The 17628-nt window shown below is 50.3% G+C and overlaps 1 protein-coding gene across 1 annotated transcript; it reads left to right on the top strand.

The window, feature by feature from the left end:
• Nucleotides 1-792: 792 nt before the first annotated feature.
• On the top strand, nucleotides 793-11107 carry RAPSN (receptor associated protein of the synapse). The gene is made up of 8 exons (XM_070565097.1): nucleotides 793-1208; nucleotides 1789-2127; nucleotides 7685-7843; nucleotides 8402-8500; nucleotides 8579-8701; nucleotides 9195-9248; nucleotides 10205-10404; nucleotides 10829-11107. Exons 1-8 carry the CDS (start codon nucleotides 1017-1019, stop codon nucleotides 10899-10901), a joined length of 1239 nt encoding a protein of 412 aa, XP_070421198.1. The 5' UTR covers nucleotides 793-1016; the 3' UTR covers nucleotides 10902-11107.
• The last annotated feature ends 6521 nt before the right edge of the window (nucleotides 11108-17628 follow it).

The raw sequence follows: 17628 nt of genomic DNA, 5'->3' as shown, positions 1-17628 counted from the left end.
CTTCTGTCCCTGGTGGGCAGTTCGCCGAGGAGCAGATGGACTCAGCGCGGGATAACCTCTGGCTCATCACCACAGTGTTTCCTGTGTGCCAGGCGCTGTCCTAAGTCCTTGTCCACTCGTAAGTCATTTAGTTCTCCTACCAATCCAGTGAGGTGGGTACCATTACTGTCTTGCCCAGGGTCACACTGCCCATACAGCCAAGCGGTGGAGTCAGAATCTGAACCCGCAGCCGGGCTCCAATGTCCACACCATTACCCCCTGCACTCTGTTGCCTCATAACAACCCTGTGAGTTAGAGTTTATTAGCCTGTTGTTATCCTAATTTTTACAGATGAGTAAACTGAGGCCCAGGGAGGTGAGTGACTTAGCTTGGGTCATGCTGTGAGTTTGGATGAGATGTTGGGAATGGCGTGGGCACGTGCACGGATAAGTGAGCTCTGCGCCGGGTGAATCACAGGAACAAGACCTGGGGGAAGAGTGGGTCTGGGGGGGGAAGGTTGTGACGGGAGAGGCACGGCTCAGGCTGGGCTCCTGCCCCAGCCTCCCTGATGCCTGTGTACCCAGCCTCGTCCCTGCTCCTTCCAGCTCTCAGCCCATCCCGGGAGGCGGCTCCTTGGCAAGGCTGCAGAGAGGGCCTGCCCTGCCAGGGGGTCAGGATCGGTGTCAGAGGTGCCAAAGAGACACCGAGGGGGTGCCCAGGGGGCAGGGTGCCTGCACCCCTGGGAAGCCACCTCCCAGCCTGGGGATTTGTATGGCAGAGGCCCGCGTGACCTTGTGGCTGACATTCCTCAGCGGCCACGTGGCCCCAACTGGCAGGGACAGCTGCGGACAGGGGCCGAACCAGCTTTGTTCCCAGGGTGGCGCCCGCTCTCCATCCAGGCCCTGCTCGGCTCCTGCCCAGAGCTGCTATCCTTGGCGGGGCTCAGTGGGCCGCTGGCACCGTGGGTCCCCCCGCTATGAGTACCTAGAGACACGGAGCCACCAGGGTCTCTCTGTGTGGGGTGCAGGGCTCGAAGGATGGGGCAGGACCAGACAAAGCAGCAGATCGAGAAGGGGCTCCAGCTGTACCAGTCTAACCAGACAGAGAAGGCGCTGCAGGTGTGGATAAAGGTGCTGGAGAAGAGCTCGGACCTCATGGGGCGCTTTCGCGTGCTGGGCTGCCTGGTCACGGCCCACTCGGAGATGGGCCGCTACAAGGAGATGCTGAAGGTGGGGACACCCGGTGGCAGACACGGGAGCGTGGGGCCAGGCTGGATTTCTCCCAGGCTTCGCGGCCCCCCTCCCGCCTCCTGAGGCTCCGATGTGTCTCCCAAGCTGGGGGCCAGGGACTCTGAGTCCACATCTGAGGCCTTGGGTCCTAGATGCTGGGTCTTGGCTTCGGATTTGGGCCTGTGGCCTTGAGCTTCAGTGCCTGAGGCTCTGAGACTGAGGTCCTCACAGAGTTCGGAGGGGCTCAAGGCCGGCTCTCGGAGTCTAGGTTCCAGCCTTCCTTTTGGGGGTTCCGAGTCTGAGCCTGGGGTGCGCCAGCTCCAGATTTAAGGCTGGGGGTAGGTGGATGATGGAGACAGCAGATCTAGGCTCGGGGTGGACAGGTGAGCGATGGGTCCGAGCCTGGGAGATGGACGGAAGCTCCCAGCTGAAGCTTCTAGTCTATGGATGGGGAGGAGAGGATGCATTTGAGGCTGGAGGTGGAAGCTCAGGGTCTGAGGCCCAGATGGAGGGTTGGAGGCTCGGATCCGAGGCTCAGAGTGCAGGCTGACAGCCACCCGCTCCCCACCCCGGTGGGCAGTTTGCTGTAGTGCAGATCGACACGGCCCGGGAGCTGGAGGACGCCAACTTCCTCCTGGAGAGCTATCTGAACCTGGCACGCAGCAACGAGAAGCTGTGCGAGTTCCACAAGACCATCTCCTACTGCAAGACCTGCCTCGGCCTGCCTGGCACCAGGGCGGGTGCCCAGCTCGGAGGCCAGGTCAGCCTGAGCATGGGCAATGCCTTCCTGGGCCTCAGCCTCTTCCAGAAGGCCCTGGAGAGCTTCGAGAAAGCCCTGCGCTATGCCCACAACAACGACGACACCATGCTCGAGTGCCGCGTCTGCTGCAGCCTGGGCAGCTTCTATGCCCAGGTCAAGGTGGGCCCGGGCCCCAGGGGCGGGGGTGGAGGGCTCAGCTCCCCGAGAGCCTCTCTCGAGCCACCCTCCCTATTGTGTTACTTCGTTCAGTCCTCCATTCAGGCAGGGACGAGGCGGACAAGAGTCTGAGAGGGAAAAGACGAATTAGCCAGGAAGGGCAGAGCCAGAATTCAAACCTTGATCTGTCTGATTTCCTAGGGGAATAGGAGGCTCCTGTGTGAGGACAGGCAGTGAACCTGCACTGCCGTGGGTTTGCTGTGTGATCTTGGACACCTCACCTGTCCTCTCTGAACCTTGCTAGGTATATCTATAAAATGAGGGAGAATAGGACCCACCTTACAGCATGGTTGAAAGGATTCAGTCATCCTCTATTTATTGAGCATCTACTAGATCCCAGGCACTGTTGGCCTGGGGTGCAATCAGTGAAAACAATAGCAAAGTCCCTGGCCTCAGAAGGCTTGCATTCTACTTGGGGGAGAATGACAAATAAACACAATCAGTAAGTCACTTATAGAGCGTGCTAGAAAGTGCTTAGGAGAAAGGGAAGCAATTAAAGAGGGTGGGAGGTGCTGAGGATAGGGTGTTGCAATTTCAAACAGGGTGGTCGGAAGGCCTCCTACAGGTGACGTCCGAGGACTTGAAGGAGATGGGAAGGTGAGCCATGCAGAAATCTAACAAAAGAGCAAAAAAGAGGGAACAGCTAAAACAAAGCTCTGCCCTGGGGGGAGCACAGCTGGCACGTTCCAAGAAGGATGGAGGCCAGCATGGCTGCAGCAGGTGCGTGAGAAGAGGTGGGGGGGATCAGAGAGGTAGGGGGAGGGGGAAGGCAGACTGTGAACGAACGGATGGGGCCAGTGACCGCAGGCCTCTGGTCCTGAGCACCCGTTCTCTTTCCCCCTAGGTATCCAGGCTGCGCTTGGCCCATGGGGGATGTTAATGCCTGGCACATAGTAGATGCTTAATAAATCCTGGGGCCAATGAGTGTGTTGATGCTGATGGATCAGGGCTGGGGTGTGAGGAAGTGAGTCCTCCGGGATGACACTGAGGATTATTTTTCAGCAACTAGATGTATGGAGAAGACGTTAGTGAGATGCGATAGGACTGGAGAGGGGTAGGGGCGTTTTAAAACCTTTTTTATTTTTATAAAGAAAATTAACCATCAGGAAAGTAGAGAGAATAATCTAATGAATCCCCATATCCCCCCCACTTAGATTTAACCATTCTTAATATTTTGCTATATTTGACTTAAATATTTTTAACTGGAGTGTTGTGATGTAAAATTATAGACATCAGGATATTTTACCCCAAAGTAAATTAGTATGCAACTCTGGGAGAACAAAAAAAGGGGACATTTTCTTATATAAGGACACTTTCTTACATAATCGCAACATGAGCAATTATCTCTTAAATTTCTCTACTTACCCTGAAAATATGCCTTTACCCTCTGCTTGTTTGAATTGGAACACAAACAAGAGTCACACATTGCAGTGGTTATTATGTCTCTTAAGTCCCTCTCAATAGAAAATCCCTACCCTGCTCTTTATTTTCCATGATTTATTGAAGAAGCCACAGTAATTGCCTTCTAGAATGTTCCGTCGCATTGTCTCACTGCTTCCTCGAGGAATCACGTAACTTGTTCCTTTATCTCCTTTACTTCCTATGAGCTGGAACTTAAATAATGACTTGGTAAGACTGAGGTTACACATTTTTGGGAAGAATACTGTATAAGTGATGCTGTGTTCTTCATATGACGTCATATCAGACAGTTGAGGGAGGGGCAACCTGGTGCCTCCGTCTTAGGGTTTGCATTTTTCCTTTCACTACCAGCAGGTTAATTTGTATGGGGACACTTTGGCACCCTGTGAATCTGCAGTTCTGCAACGTTTTCTCTTAGGGTTTCAGCATCCGTGGTGTTTGTGGCCTAAATCAATTCTTTTGTTTCAATTCTAATGAAATGGCGATTTCCACTTTCTAGCATTCCTTCTACAATTATCAACTTGGATTTTTCTATAAGGAAGAACTTTCCCTCATCAGCTGGGGCCAGTTGCTTATTCTGAAACACAGGTCCTAAAAGAAAGGCAGAATAAATATTTTCTCCTTCCCTTAATTACCCCTTTTCAGAAGAAGGCGTTGATGTAATAACTGCCTTCAGTGGCCACACTGGTTTGTTTTGCCTTCTCTTTTTGGAGTATCATTATGAAATCGTGGATTTTTTTTATATTTAGTGTTTTTCAGTTAATCGCAATCATTCTTCGTTTTGATGCTTATATTATCTTCACTTTAGCCCGTGAAATTCCCTTTGATATGGTTCCTGTGTCCTTTTCTTTTTGATTTTTTTTTTTAAAGATTTTATTTTTCCTTTTTCTCCCCAAAGCCCCCGGTACATAGTTGTATATTCTTCGTTGTGGGTCCTTCTAGTTGTGGCATGTGGGACGCTGCCTCAGCGTGGTTTGATGAGCAGTGCCATGTCTGCACCCAGGATTCGAACCAACGAAACACTGGGCCGCCTGCAGCGGAGCGCGCAAACTTAACCACTCGGCCACGGGGCCAGCCCCATTTCTTATTAATTTTTAATTTATTTTTATTTATTTCTTTAGGAAGATCAGCCCTGAGCTAACATCTGCTACCAATCCTCCTCTTTTTGCTGAGGAAGACTGGCCCTGAGCTAACATCCGTGCCCATCTTCCTCTGCTTTATATGTGGGACGCCTACCACAGCATGGCATGCCAAGCAGTGCCATGTCCGCACCCAGGATCTGAACCTGCGAACCCCAGGCTGCCAAAGCGGAATGTGCGCACTTAACTGATGAGCCACCGGGCGGGCTTCCTGTGTCCTTTTGACAAGACTTCATTTAGTCCTTGAAAACTTTCTTGTTTTCTGGCACAATAAACTCTCCCAGGGTCACTTTGTATATTCCCTGCCCCAGACCTAGAATCAGCCATTTCTCCGGGTTCTTTATAGTGGGAAACGGTATTTAAAGACCAAATGCTGTGGGCCGGCCCCTGGTGGCCGAGTGGTTAAGTTCTCGCGCTCCACTTCCGGCGGTCCAGGGTTCGGATCCTGGGCGCTGACATGGCACCGCTGGTTAGGCCATGTTGAGGCAGCGTCCCACATCCCACAGCTAGAAGGACCCACAATTAAAATATACAACTATGTACTAGGGGGCTTTGGGGGAAAAAAAAAAGCAGGAAAAAAAAAAGATTGGCAACATTTGTTAGCTCAGGTGCCAATCTTTAAAAAAAAATAAATAAATAAAAAAATAAAGACCAAATGCCAGCTCTCAGGGTGCTCATGGCCACTGGGTTGTCATTGCTTCTTTTTTCTTTTATTTTTTTATTTTTAAGATTGGCACCTGTGCTAACATCTGTTGCCAATCTTTTTTTGTTGTTGTTGTTCTTCTTCTCCTCAAAGCCCCCTGGTACATAGCTGTATATTTTTAGTTGTGGGTCCTTCTACTTGTGGCATGTGGGATGCCGCCTCAGCATGGCTTGACCACTCGGCCATGGGGCCAGCCCCTGTCATTGCTTCCAAATCTTTTCAGTTACCAGGACAACTGAAGTTTCTATTGCTATTTCCAATTCAAATAGAATGTGTCTGGATTTTCCTTAATTTATTTTAAACCTGATTCTCTTTTCTCTTAGACTGAAAATCTTGGTTTCTAACAACATAATTAAATATTTACTTTATCCTACAAAATAAAATACTTTCAAAAGACAACACCAATATTTCTCAAAGAGACTTCTGAAGGAAGTTTAAGATATTTTTGCCATTCTTTGTCTTTATAATATATTCCACTATGGATAAACTGTCCAAGTATATGCTCTAGGGTCATTTGAAATAATTTTTTTTTCTGTGTGATTATATGAACACAATATATTATATTATATATAATATGTATTATATATAATATAATACATTGAATAATATTATATTAATTTACATTATATTATAATATTACATATAACAATATAGTATAATATAACATAGTTTATTATAATATATAATAACTAATTACAATATAATATTAATATAATGATATGCAGTTAGGGTCACTTATTTCGTTTTTTTTTTTTAAGATTTTATTTTTCCTTTTTCTCCCCAAAGCCCGCTGGTGCACAGTTGTATATTTTTGGTTGTGGGTCCTTCTAGTTGTGGCATGTGGGACACCACCTTAGCATGGCTTGATGAGCAGTGCCATGTCTGTGCCCAGAATTTGAACTGGCGAAACCCTGGGCCACAGAAGTGGAGCGTGTGAACTTAACCACTTGGCCATGGGGCCGGCCCACCATTTTCTATTTTTAAAGTTTTTAAATTTTAATTTAATTTTTTAAACCTGTAAAATGTTTACACAGCTTCAAATTAAAAAATACATAACAAATGGGCCAGCCTGGTGGCACAGTGGTTAAGTTCGCACACTCTGCTTTGGCGGCCTAGGGTTCGAGAGTTCAGATCCTGGGTGTGAATCTACACACCGCTCATCAAGCCATGCTGTGGCAGCATCCCACATTCAAAAATAGAGGTGTTAGCTCAGAGCCAATCTTCCTCACCAAAAAAAAAAAAATTACATAACAAAGTATGTTACAAACCATGTTTTCTGGGGTTACTGAGAGTTCTCTTTTGCTCATATTAGCTCAGGGATGTTTGTTAGATATGAAGTGGAAGATCAGATAGGTTTTCCATGAGAAAGAACAGAGAAATGGGACTGTAGCTGAAGGGCGTATGCAATCTAAAGGTTTTTGATTTTTGTTTTTATTTTTTAAATGAGGTGAGAAATGTGGAGGGGACTGATTCAGGAGACAGAGACGGGGAATTGGGAATGGGGAGATTTGTTCAGAGCCCCCGTGGAGGGCTCACATTTGAGAGGAGCAGGGAGCCCTCCGCCAGAGTATCAGGGGGAGGTGGGGTGGGGACAGATCTGCGGGACCGATGGGTGAGATAGATAAAGAAGCTCCTCTCTGATCTTCTTCTGTCTCTGCAATGGCGTGGAAGACGAGGTCGTCGGCTCATCATGGGCAGGTAGAGAAGGCATTTGGAGGTTTGAGGAGATAGAAAGGCTGAGAGAATGATTTCATTGCCTCAGAGTCTGTCCTGATGTTCTGAGCTGACTGCACCGGCAATCAGTTCCTGAGCCTTCACTGAGCAGCTGTTGCTGGGGGCCAGGGGGCAAACTCTAGTTTGCGGGGTGCACTGACATCCCGCCTCTCTGTGTGTCTCTGAAGCTGAGGGGCCCCACTGGGACTGACTGAGAAGAGAGGCCAGCTGTCTTGCTTTCTCATTCATTCATTCAACAGATATTTACTGTGTATCTACTAAGTGCCAGCACTGTACTAGGCTCTTGGGATACTCGGCAAACCAGATGAAAATCCCTGTGTCCACGGAGCCCACACTGTTGCACTGGCTGTTCCCTCTGCCTGGATCACTCTCTCCCTGGATACCCAGAGGGGAACTGTGGGCCCCTGGCTGCTGGAGAAGGCAGGCCCTGGAGCCCTCGACTTAGGGGCAGCTTCTGCCACTCACAGTGCCCTCCCATCCCGCCCCCTCCCTGTGTCCCCTGCAGGACTACGAGAAAGCTCTCTTCTTCCCCTGCAAGGCCGCGGAGCTCGTCAATGACTACGGCAAAGGCTGGAGCCTCAAGTACCGGGCCATGAGCCAGTACCACATGGCCGTAGCCTATCGCCTGCTGGGCCACCTGGGCAGTGCCATGGAGTGTTGCGAGGTGGGGCAGCAGGGAAGGGGGCAGGTGGAAGGTGGCGGTGTGGGCCAGGCTCTGGGACCTGGGGCAGCAGGGGCTCCTCTTCCCAGTCAGCCCACTGAGCGCCCCAGGGCTTGCCCCGGCCCAGCCCCTCTATAGCTGAGCCTCTGACGGCTGCATCTGTTCTGCCCTCCCCACTGCACCAAACCTCACTCCCTTCCAGTCCATTCTCAGGGGAGGGGGCTTCCCTCTGCACCCCCTTGCACCATCTGTGGGGCACTTTAATAGGAAGAGAGCAACTCTCTGGAGTTCCACTGACCAGGGTTCAAATCCCAGCTTTGCCACATACGAGCCAGGCGACCTTGACCAAGTCACTTCTGCTCTCTGAGCTTCAGTTTCCACTTCATTGGGCACTGTGAGGCCTCAGTGCTTCAGTGCCTGGGGCCCAAGCACCATGAGAAGCGTATCGGGCTCTGAGGCTGTTGGTGATCCCAGGCCTGCCCGTCAGAGGGGCCCACTGGGGGAGGGCGCCCCAGTGGTGGGGGCAGACGAGTGGGCCTGCGTGACCGGCCTCCCTCGCAGGAGTCTATGAAGATTGCACTGCAGCACGGGGACCGGCCACTACAGGCCCTCTGCCTGCTCTGCTTTGCTGACATCCACCGGAGCCGTGGGGACCTGGAGGTGAGGTCACTGAGAGGCGGGGTGGGGGTGTGTGCAGGCCGGGCCCACCCTGACTCCACCCCCGACCTGGCTGTGCAGACGGCCTTCCCCAGGTACGACTCCGCCATGAGCATCATGACCGAGATCGGAAACCGCCTGGGGCAGGTGCAGGTGCTGCTGGGCGTGGCCAAATGCTGGGTGGCCAGGAAGGCACTGGACAAGGTGAGGGGGGCCCTTGCCTACAGCCCCAGCTCTCCCCAGGGCTCCCATGTGGGGCCTGGAGCTCAGCCAACAATCTGTGGGCGAGAACTCTGTCAGACCTTTGTCTAACATCAGCCTCACCCCAATCGCATGAGACCAGAACATTCCAAGTCATTTTCCAGGCTCAGAAAAGGCCCAGGACTTGCCCAGTCACACAGCTAGTAAAGGACCAGAGCTGGGGTTTGAACTCAGGATGCTCTAACTGCTTCCTGGGATTTCACAACACCCCGCGACACAAGAATAGTCTTCCCAGTCTGTATCTGAGTAAACTGAGGCAGGAGGTAACTTGCCCTCACAGCTCTTGTGACTGTGCCCCAGTCTCCCTGCTACCTTTACTCACAGGGCAGCTGCCCAGCCCCGTCACCCTCCCCAGACCCGCCCCCACCCCCCACCCCTTCCTTTCCTATGAGCCAAGGCCTCTATCAGACAGCTCTGCCCTGTGCTCGCCTTCCAGGCTCTGGATGCCATCGAGAGAGCCCAGGACCTGGCCGAGGAGGTGGGGAACAAGGTCAGACCTGATTCTGTCTTGTGAGTCTGGAGTCAAGACCCAAGGGTGGGGTCTCGGGTTGGGGAGACAGCCCCACTGGGCCCGCTCAGGCCCTGAGCCCTTTGTGATCTCCAGGAGCCGCCCCGGCCATCCCCAGCACACAGCTGCTTCTCTCCCACCCAGAGGGCACTTCGGAGGGCGGAGCAAGAAATCCATAGCTCAAAGGATATCAGAATTCCTCAGGGGCCTCATGAATGCTCCCAACAGTGGCCTCCACTCCCTGAGAGCTGGGCACCACAGGGCTCTCCAGGGACCGCTTCCGGTCCTCAGTATCTCCCTACAAGGCGGGTCCAGGGAGCCCCACTTTGCAGATGACGAAAGCGAGGCTCAAAGAGGCACTCAAGGTCCCACACATGGAAACTGGTCTGTCTTAACTCCAAAGATATACACCTCTCCAAATTTAATAATCATATCCAAACTTTAAGTGTTGAAAATAGATTCAGTGTTTCTCAAAATCTTCTGGAAGATGTGCGTTTCTCTGGTGTCAGGTGCACAGTCCAACTAAAATGCCAAACAGATGTGCCTTTGGCTGGATTCTAGCCACTTGGGTTCACCAAGTATCTTGGGCTGATCAGAAATGCTAAGCGGTTGTGTGCATTTAATTACCAAAAACAGGAAAGCAAATTAATTCTTAGGGAGTCAACACAGCAAGTTTGGTCAATAAAATTCCTCAAAATCGTGGGGTCCCCAGCTGGTTCTAGGGGTAAGGACCACTTGCCTCCCCCACCCCCTCATTCTGCATGGAGGGAAACCAAGGCCCAGAGAGGGCAGGATGTTTTTCCTAGGTCCACCAGCAAGGCAGGAACACGGCCAGCCCTGGACCCCATGTGTGCTGATTGCCCGGTGGCCCTGCGGAGACAGGAGGGAAGTGGGACAGCTGCTCACAGCACTGACTTGGTCTGTCCCCACGGGCCCAGCTGAGCCAGCTCAAGCTGCACTGCCTGAGCGAGAGCATCTACCGCAGCAAGGGGCTGCAGCGGGAGCTGCGTGCGCACGTCGTGCGCTTCCACGAGTGCGTGGAGGAGAGCGAGCTCTACTGCGGCCTGTGCGGCGAGTCCATAGGCGAGAGGAACAGCCGGCTGCAGGCCCTGCCCTGCTCCCACATCTTCCACCTCCGGTGAGGGGGCTCCCCACGGCGGGCAGGGGGCACACGGGGCCTCTTGGGGGCACCCTAGGGCCCAATCACACTAGTCACGCTAACAGCAGACACTTGGCGCTTTGTGCGTCCCAAGCGCATCCTAAGGGCTTCCCATGTAGAGGAAGCCAGTCTTCTTCTTCTCCCCAAAGAGAGTTCAGAGAGGCCTCTCAAGGGTCTTGGGGTTCAGACGCCCAGGGCCAGGCCTGCCTCCATCCCCACCTCCTGACTCCCCGCCCAGGCTCTGCCCTGGAAGCCCCCTGGGCAGAGTGCGAGGGGCCAGCAGGGGCCTGACCCCCTCCCTTGACGCCTTCCCAGCCCCCACAGAGGGGAGGGGAGGGGAGGACAGAGGGCCCAGGGGGGCAGGACGGGCTCTGTGAGTGGACAGGGCCCTTTGCCTCCTAAGGTGCCTGCAGAACAACGGGACACGGAGCTGCCCCAACTGCCGCCGCTCGTCCATGAAGCCTGGCTTTGTGTGACGCCCTCAGCAGTCTTGGGCTTCGGCCTCGCCTCCCTGCTCCTTCTCCACCGTCACCCTGGAGACCCCTGCCCTCCCTGCCTCGACGACCGTTTACTCCTGGGGCAGCTGCCAGGGACTCCCCGCTGGCACCCCTCGAGGCCCAGTTGCCCTCTCTCGCCTCTTCGTACTTTGCTCTTTATAGGAAAATAAACCGTTTGTACCTGGTCCCAATGATTCTGACTTTCCCTCCCAAGGTCTGAGGGTGGGGGGAGTGTGGGAGCAAGGCTCCTCGCGTGAGCTTCCTCAGACACACACGTCCCTCTGCACACATGTCTGAGTGTCTCCAGCTGCCCTTCCAGGTTCGTGGGGTGCCACAGTGAGCCAGAGACAAACATCCCCGCCTGTGAGGAGCTGCTGACGTGCAGGAGTGGGGAGAAGGATGCGATAAACAGTAAACGTGATAAACAAGCAACGTGGAAAGTTAGAAAGATGCGATGGACTGAATTGGTCCCCCAAATTCAGATGTTGGAGCCCTGGCCCCCCATGTAACTAAGTTAGGAGATGGGGCCCTTAGGGAGGTAATTAAGACTGAAGGAGGTCATTAGGGTGGGGCCCTCATCCGTTAGGACTGGTGTCCCTATAAGAAGAGGAAGAGACACCAGAGAGCTTTCTCTCTCTCTCCGCGCTGCACAGAGAACAGATTGTGTGAGGACACAGCAAGAGGGCAGCCACCCGCAAGCCGGGAAGAGAGGCCTCACCAGAAACCGAATTTTCTGGCACCTTGATCTTGGACTTCCCAGCCACCAGAACTGAGAGGAAATAAATTTCTGTTGTTTAAGCCCCCCAGACTATGGTATTTTTTATGGCAAAAACCAGCAGACTGACACAAAAGCGATAAGTGCTTTGGAACAATAAAGAATAGAGCAGCGTCCGTCTTCCTCATCTTCATCCCCTTCCCTTCTCTTCAGTCCTGAGACCATCAGGTGGGACAAAGCAGGACAGACATCCATGGGGAGGGTTGGCCTGCTGTGGGGTGTTGGAGCCCAAGCAGGTGGGATCTGTCCACACAGGGGAAGCCCCAGTGCGGGGAGGTAGGGGTTGCGTGGAGAGAGAAAGGCATCCTCAAATTTGGGTTTCTCATCCTGGAGTGTCAGGGACCAAGTAGGGTGAGAAAGGAGTTCATATGAGGGTGAGGCTTGGTGCTGCGTGTTGGAGCCAAGCAAGGTGAGGAGGATATCCATGCAGATGAGCAGTCTGGGAGCTGGAACGTGAACAGGGCAAGGAGAGTGTCTATGCACAGGGCAGCCTGGTGCCGTGTGTCAGGGCCAGAGCAGGGTGCTGAGGACACCCTGGAGGAGAAAGGCCTAGCATGCGGAGGTGGGGCCTGAGCAAAGTGAGGCAGGCATCCACATGGTGGTGGTGGGCATGGCTCGGCCCAGTGCAGAGTGTCAGAGACCAAATCGAGCAAGGAGGGCAGCCTGGCATGGGTCTTTGGGCCTAAGCAGGATGAGGAGGTATGCAAGTTGGGGAAGGTCAGGTGTGTGGTGTCAGAGCTTGAGTAGAGTGAACAGGACATAGACGAACAAAGATGGAGTGAAGAAGGATCTGTGGGTGAGAGAGAGTGGCAATGAGAAATTGGTTTTGTAGAGAAGATTGAGCAAATGAGTAAATATGTGAAGGGTAATGGGAGCCAGGTCACTATTGAAGAAGAGAGTTACAAATAAGGACAGGGAGAAAATCAGAAGCGACTCCGGGGCCGGCCCAGTGGCGCAGCAGTTAAATTCGCATATTCTGCTTCTTGGTGGCTCGGGGTTCGCCAGTTCGGATCCCGGGTGCGGACGTGGCACCACTTGGCAAAAAGCCATGCTGTGGTAGGTGTCCCACGTATAAAGTAGAGGATGATGGGCATGGATGTTAGCTCAGGGCCAGTCTTCCTCAGCAAAAAGAGGAGGATTGGCAGTAGATAGCTCAGGGCTAATCTTCCTCAAAAAAAAACAAAAGAAGAAGGGACTTTGTGGTGTTGAATTGGAATTGTAGGGATCAGTGTGGATTCATGGATTTCAAAGTAAAAAGCTAAATAGAGAAATAAATATAGTTACAGATGTGTGTGTGTGTGTGTATGTGTGTGTCTGCGTGTGCAATGGCCTGGGAGTGACATGCCAGTAGCAATGAGCACCTCTAACACTCAGATTGTGGCTTCTAAATACCATGATCCACTAAAAGGAACCAAGGTTCTTTAGAGAAATGGCTGATTCTAGCCCTGGACCAAGGAAAGTACAAGATGAACCTGGAATATCCTGTGTCAGAAAGCAAAGAAAACTGAAAGAATGATGAGAATAACACAAAAGGACACAGGAGCCGGCTCGAACGGACTCCCATTCACTCATTAATAATGATTAAGAATGACTGTCCTCACCAGCTCAGGCTGCCATAACACCATACGACAGACTGCAGGGCTTAAACAGCTGAGATTTATTTTCTCACAGCTTTGGAGACTGAAAGTGCAAGATCGAGACACCAGCAGGGTTGGTGTCTGGTGAGGCCTCTCTCCTTGGGTTGCAGACGGCTGCCTTCTCACTGTGTCCTCACGTGGCCTTTCCTCTGTTCTTTTACGTGGAGAGAGAGAAACAGAGAGAGATCTCCTCCTCTTCTTATAAGGCCACTGATCGCATCATGAGGGCCCCACCCTCATGACCTCGTCTAACCCTAATTGCCTCCTAAAGGTCCCATCTCCAAAGACCATCTCATTAGGGCTTCGACATAGGAATTTGGGGCTGGGGGTGGGACACAAACTCAGTCCGTAGCAATGATACTAACAGATTTTGTTGGATAAAACAAGAATCCACAGAGGAAGATGGGCACTGATGTTAGCTCAAGGCCAGTCTTCCTCAGCAAAAAGAGGAGGATTGGCAGATGTTAGCTCAAGACTGATCTTCCTCAAAAAAAAACAAAAAAAACCAAGAATCCATACTGATGTAAATGAATTAATTAAAAATTTGATGAAGAATGGAATATGTACATCGTTCCAAAGTACTTCCCCCCAAAATACTTATTGGTTTCAAGAGGATGAGAGAGTGCCTTCACAGTAGAGAGGATGAGCCAGACATCAGATTGATCATGTGGAAGAAGTTAGAGTAATGGGACCAGTGAAGTCAGTGGCTACCTGAACGAGTACAATGAGACCCTCACCATCTCTTCTGTGCTATTCCTGCCAAATGTGAACCACCGGAATGTAAAATCGTGAGGAAACACCGGATAAACACAAATTGACAAATAATGTACAAAGTAACTAATCTTCAAAAGTGTCAAGGTCATGAAGGCAAGGAAAGACTGAGAAAGGATTCCAGATTGGAAGAGACTGTAACTAAATACAATGCTTGATTCTGGTCTTGAGTCTGGGCTGGATCCCTTTGCTGTAAAGGACATTATTGGGACAATAGGTGACACTTGAATGGGGTCTGAGGATTAGACGGTCGAAACACGTCGACGTTAACTTCCTGCCATGAAGGTCGTGTTGTGGTTAAGTAGGAGAATGACTTGGTTGTAGGAAATTCCCACCTGAGTATTTGAGATGATGTGATATCTGGTCAGCAGTTTGCTCTCAAATGGTGCAATGAAAAATGTTATTTGTGTTGTATTTGCAACTTTTCTCCGGGTTTAAGATTGTTTTCAAAATAAAAATGTACAATTAAAAAAAGAGTAGAGTAGGGTAAGGAAGCGAGGGCTGGGGCAGGGAGAGGCAGGCTGCAGCTTTAAAGATCTGTTTTTTCCTTTTCCTTCTTCTCACCAAAGACCCCCAGTACATAGTTGTCTAGTCTAGTTGTGGGTCCTTCTGGTTGTGCTATGTGGGACGCCACCTCAGCATGGCTTGATGAGCGGTGCCATGTCCGTGCCCAGGATCCGAACCGGTGGAACCCTGGGCTGCTGAACCAGAGCCCGTGAACTTAACCACTTGGCCACCCCTAGGCTGCAGCTTTAAAAGGCTATAAGGGTAGGCCTGGATGAGAGGAGGCATTTGAGCAAAGACTTGAAGGAGGTGAGGGGGTGAACCAAGCAAGTATCCTGGAAAGAGCATTGGAGGAGAAAGGAACGGAGTCCTAGACTGGCCTGGTCACGGAGCAGCAAGGGGGCCTGTAACTGTGAGCAGGGAGGAAAGGGGTGGGAGCCGAGGTGCTGGAGGAATTCTCAGGGCAGGGAGAACACACAGGGCCCTGCGGGCCGTTGCGAGGACTCGTGCTGTGAGTGAGCTGGGCAGCTGCTGCACGGTTGCAAGCAGAGGAGTGACATGACATGACTAGGTTTTAAAAGAATTCCTTTGGCTGCTGTGTTGAGAAGAGACTACACGAGACAACTGGCCTGGATGCTTCAAAAATGTCAGTGTCGTGAAAGACCAAAAAAAGACTGGGAGATTATTCTAGATTAAGGGATGCTAAAGAGACATGACAACGGATCGTGATGTGTGATCGTTGACTTGATACTGGATTTTTTTTTTAAAGGCTAGAAGGGATGTTTGGGGGATACTGAAAAAATTTTCATACGGACTGCATATTAGATATTACTACATCAATCTTAAGTTCCTTAAGTATGACAATATATCATACCATAATGTACTGTAGTTACATATGAGAATGTCTTTATTCTTAGGACACACCGCTGAAACTTTGACAGGTGAAGTGTCGTGATGTCTGTAACTTACTTTGAAATGGTTCAGAAAAACACATGCGCACAGAACAAAAGGAAATGTGGCAAAATGTGATCAACTGATGAATCTAAGTGAAAGCTATACAGGTATTCATTGTCTATTCTTTCAACTTTTTTATATATTTAATATTTTTCAAATTATCAACTTTAGGAAGTATATTAGTCAGGATTCTCCAGAGGAACAGAACCAGTAGGAACCACATATATATGTATATATATGCATATATGTAAAGAGATTTCTTATAAGGAATTGGCTCACGCAGTTATGGAGATGGGCAAGTCCCGAGATCTGTAAGGTGAGTCAGCAGGCTAGAAACCCAGGAATACTGATGGTTTAGTTCTAGTCCGAGTCAGAAGGCCTGAGGACCAGGAGAGCTAATGATGTAACTTCTAGTCCAAAAGCTGGCAGGCTCAAGACCCAAGAAGAGCCCATATTTCAGTTCAAGTCCAAAGTCAGGAAAAGATCGATGTCCCAGCTCAAGGCAGTCAGGCATGAGGAGTTCCCTCTGCCTCAGGGGAGGGTGAGCCTTTTTGTTCTATTCAGGCCTTCAACTGATTGGATGAGGCCCACCCATATTGGGGAGGTGGTCTGCTTTACTCAGTCTACTGACTTAAATGTGAATCTCATCTAAAAATGCCCTCACAGAAAGGCACCCAGAATAATGTTTGATGAAATATCTGGGTACCCCATGGCCCAGTCAAATTGACACAAAAAATGAACCATCACAAGAGGTTTAGGGTAGAAGACACTCCTACAGTGAACTAGGTGAGACGTGATGCTGGTTCGAACCAGGGTGATAGACCCTGGGAATGGTGAGAAGTGTCATATTCTGAGGAGATATATATATATATATATATATTATTATTTTTTTTTTTTGAGGAAGATCAGCCCTGAGCTAACATCTGCTACCAATCCTCCTCTTTTTGCTGAGGAAGACTGGCCCTGAGCTAACATCTGTGTCCATCTTCCTCTACTTTATATGTGGGACGCTTACTACAGCATGGCGTGCCAAGCGGTGCCATGTCCACCCCCAGGATCTCAACTGGCAAACCCTGGGCCGCTGAAGCAGTACATGCGAACTTAACCACTGCACCACCAGGCTGGCCCCTGAGGATATATATTTTATGTATCTGTAAATATATATATATAATGTATACCTTTTATATCTTCAAAAAGACATTATTTTGGAAAATTTCAAATATATGCAAAATAGAGAGACTAGTACAATGAATCTCCTTCTCAGCCTTAACAATATTCATATTGAGCACCTGGACAATCTTGTTTCATTTATACCTCCCGACCCCCAGCTCCACACTTCCTCTGGGTTATTTTGATTCAGATCTTATCATTCAGAATTCTGGATATTTGTTCAAGGTAGAATCAGTGGGATTTTCTGGTGGATTGGATGTGGTGCATGGAGAGAGAAGTCAACGATGACTTTGTTGACACAAATAATCAAGAATCAATGTATAGATAAGAAAGGTACCATGATATTTATTGAGCCCAGCTGAGGACTAGCCCAGAAGTACAATCCCCATCAGGAAAGAAAGCGTGGTTTACAGCATGGTTTTATACCATTTCAGAACAAAGAACGAGGGCTGGCTCAGTGGCGCAGTGGTTAAGTTCACACGTTCCACTTCTGCAGCCCAGGGTTTGCCGCTTCAGATCCCAGGCGTGAACCTATGCACCACTTATCAAGCCCTGCTGTGACAGGCGTCCCACATATAAAGTAGAGGAAGATGGGCATGGATGTTAGCTCAGGGCCAGTCTTCCTCAGCAAAAAGAGGAGGATTGGCAGCAGATTTTAGCTCAGGGCTAATCTTCCTCAACAACAACAAAAAGAACAAAGAACATACGTCAAGTGACAGGAAGACAATTTTTTTCCCTGAAGTCACAAGACGTTTTGCTGCAGTTTAGCACATACACAGCAGGTCCTAAGCTTATCTCCAAAGAAGTACTGGTACTGGTGTCAGAGAAAGGAGCCATTCATCCCTATCTTTTTTTTTTTTCAGGGAAGGACTTGCCCTGAGCTAACATCTGTGGC

Source organism: Equus przewalskii, chromosome 11, assembly GCF_037783145.1.
Source record: "Equus przewalskii isolate Varuska chromosome 11, EquPr2, whole genome shotgun sequence".
In the NCBI taxonomy this organism is placed as follows: Eukaryota; Metazoa; Chordata; class Mammalia; order Perissodactyla; family Equidae; genus Equus; species Equus przewalskii.
The sequence above is the reverse complement of the archived record's forward strand: the minus strand, read 5'-3'. Positions and strand labels throughout refer to the sequence as shown.

Bases quoted from the DNA above. Each gene is read 5' to 3' on its own strand.
- RAPSN (XM_070565097.1), top strand. From the start codon at position 1,017: ATGGGGCAGGACCAGACAAAGCAGCAGATCGAGAAGGGGCTCCAGCTG. The intron at 9,249-10,204 runs GTCAGACCTGAT...CCACGGGCCCAG, and splicing joins CCGAGGAGGTGGGGAACAAG to CTGAGCCAGCTCAAGCTGCA. The intron at 10,405-10,828 runs GTGAGGGGGCTC...TTGCCTCCTAAG, and splicing joins TCCCACATCTTCCACCTCCG to GTGCCTGCAGAACAACGGGA.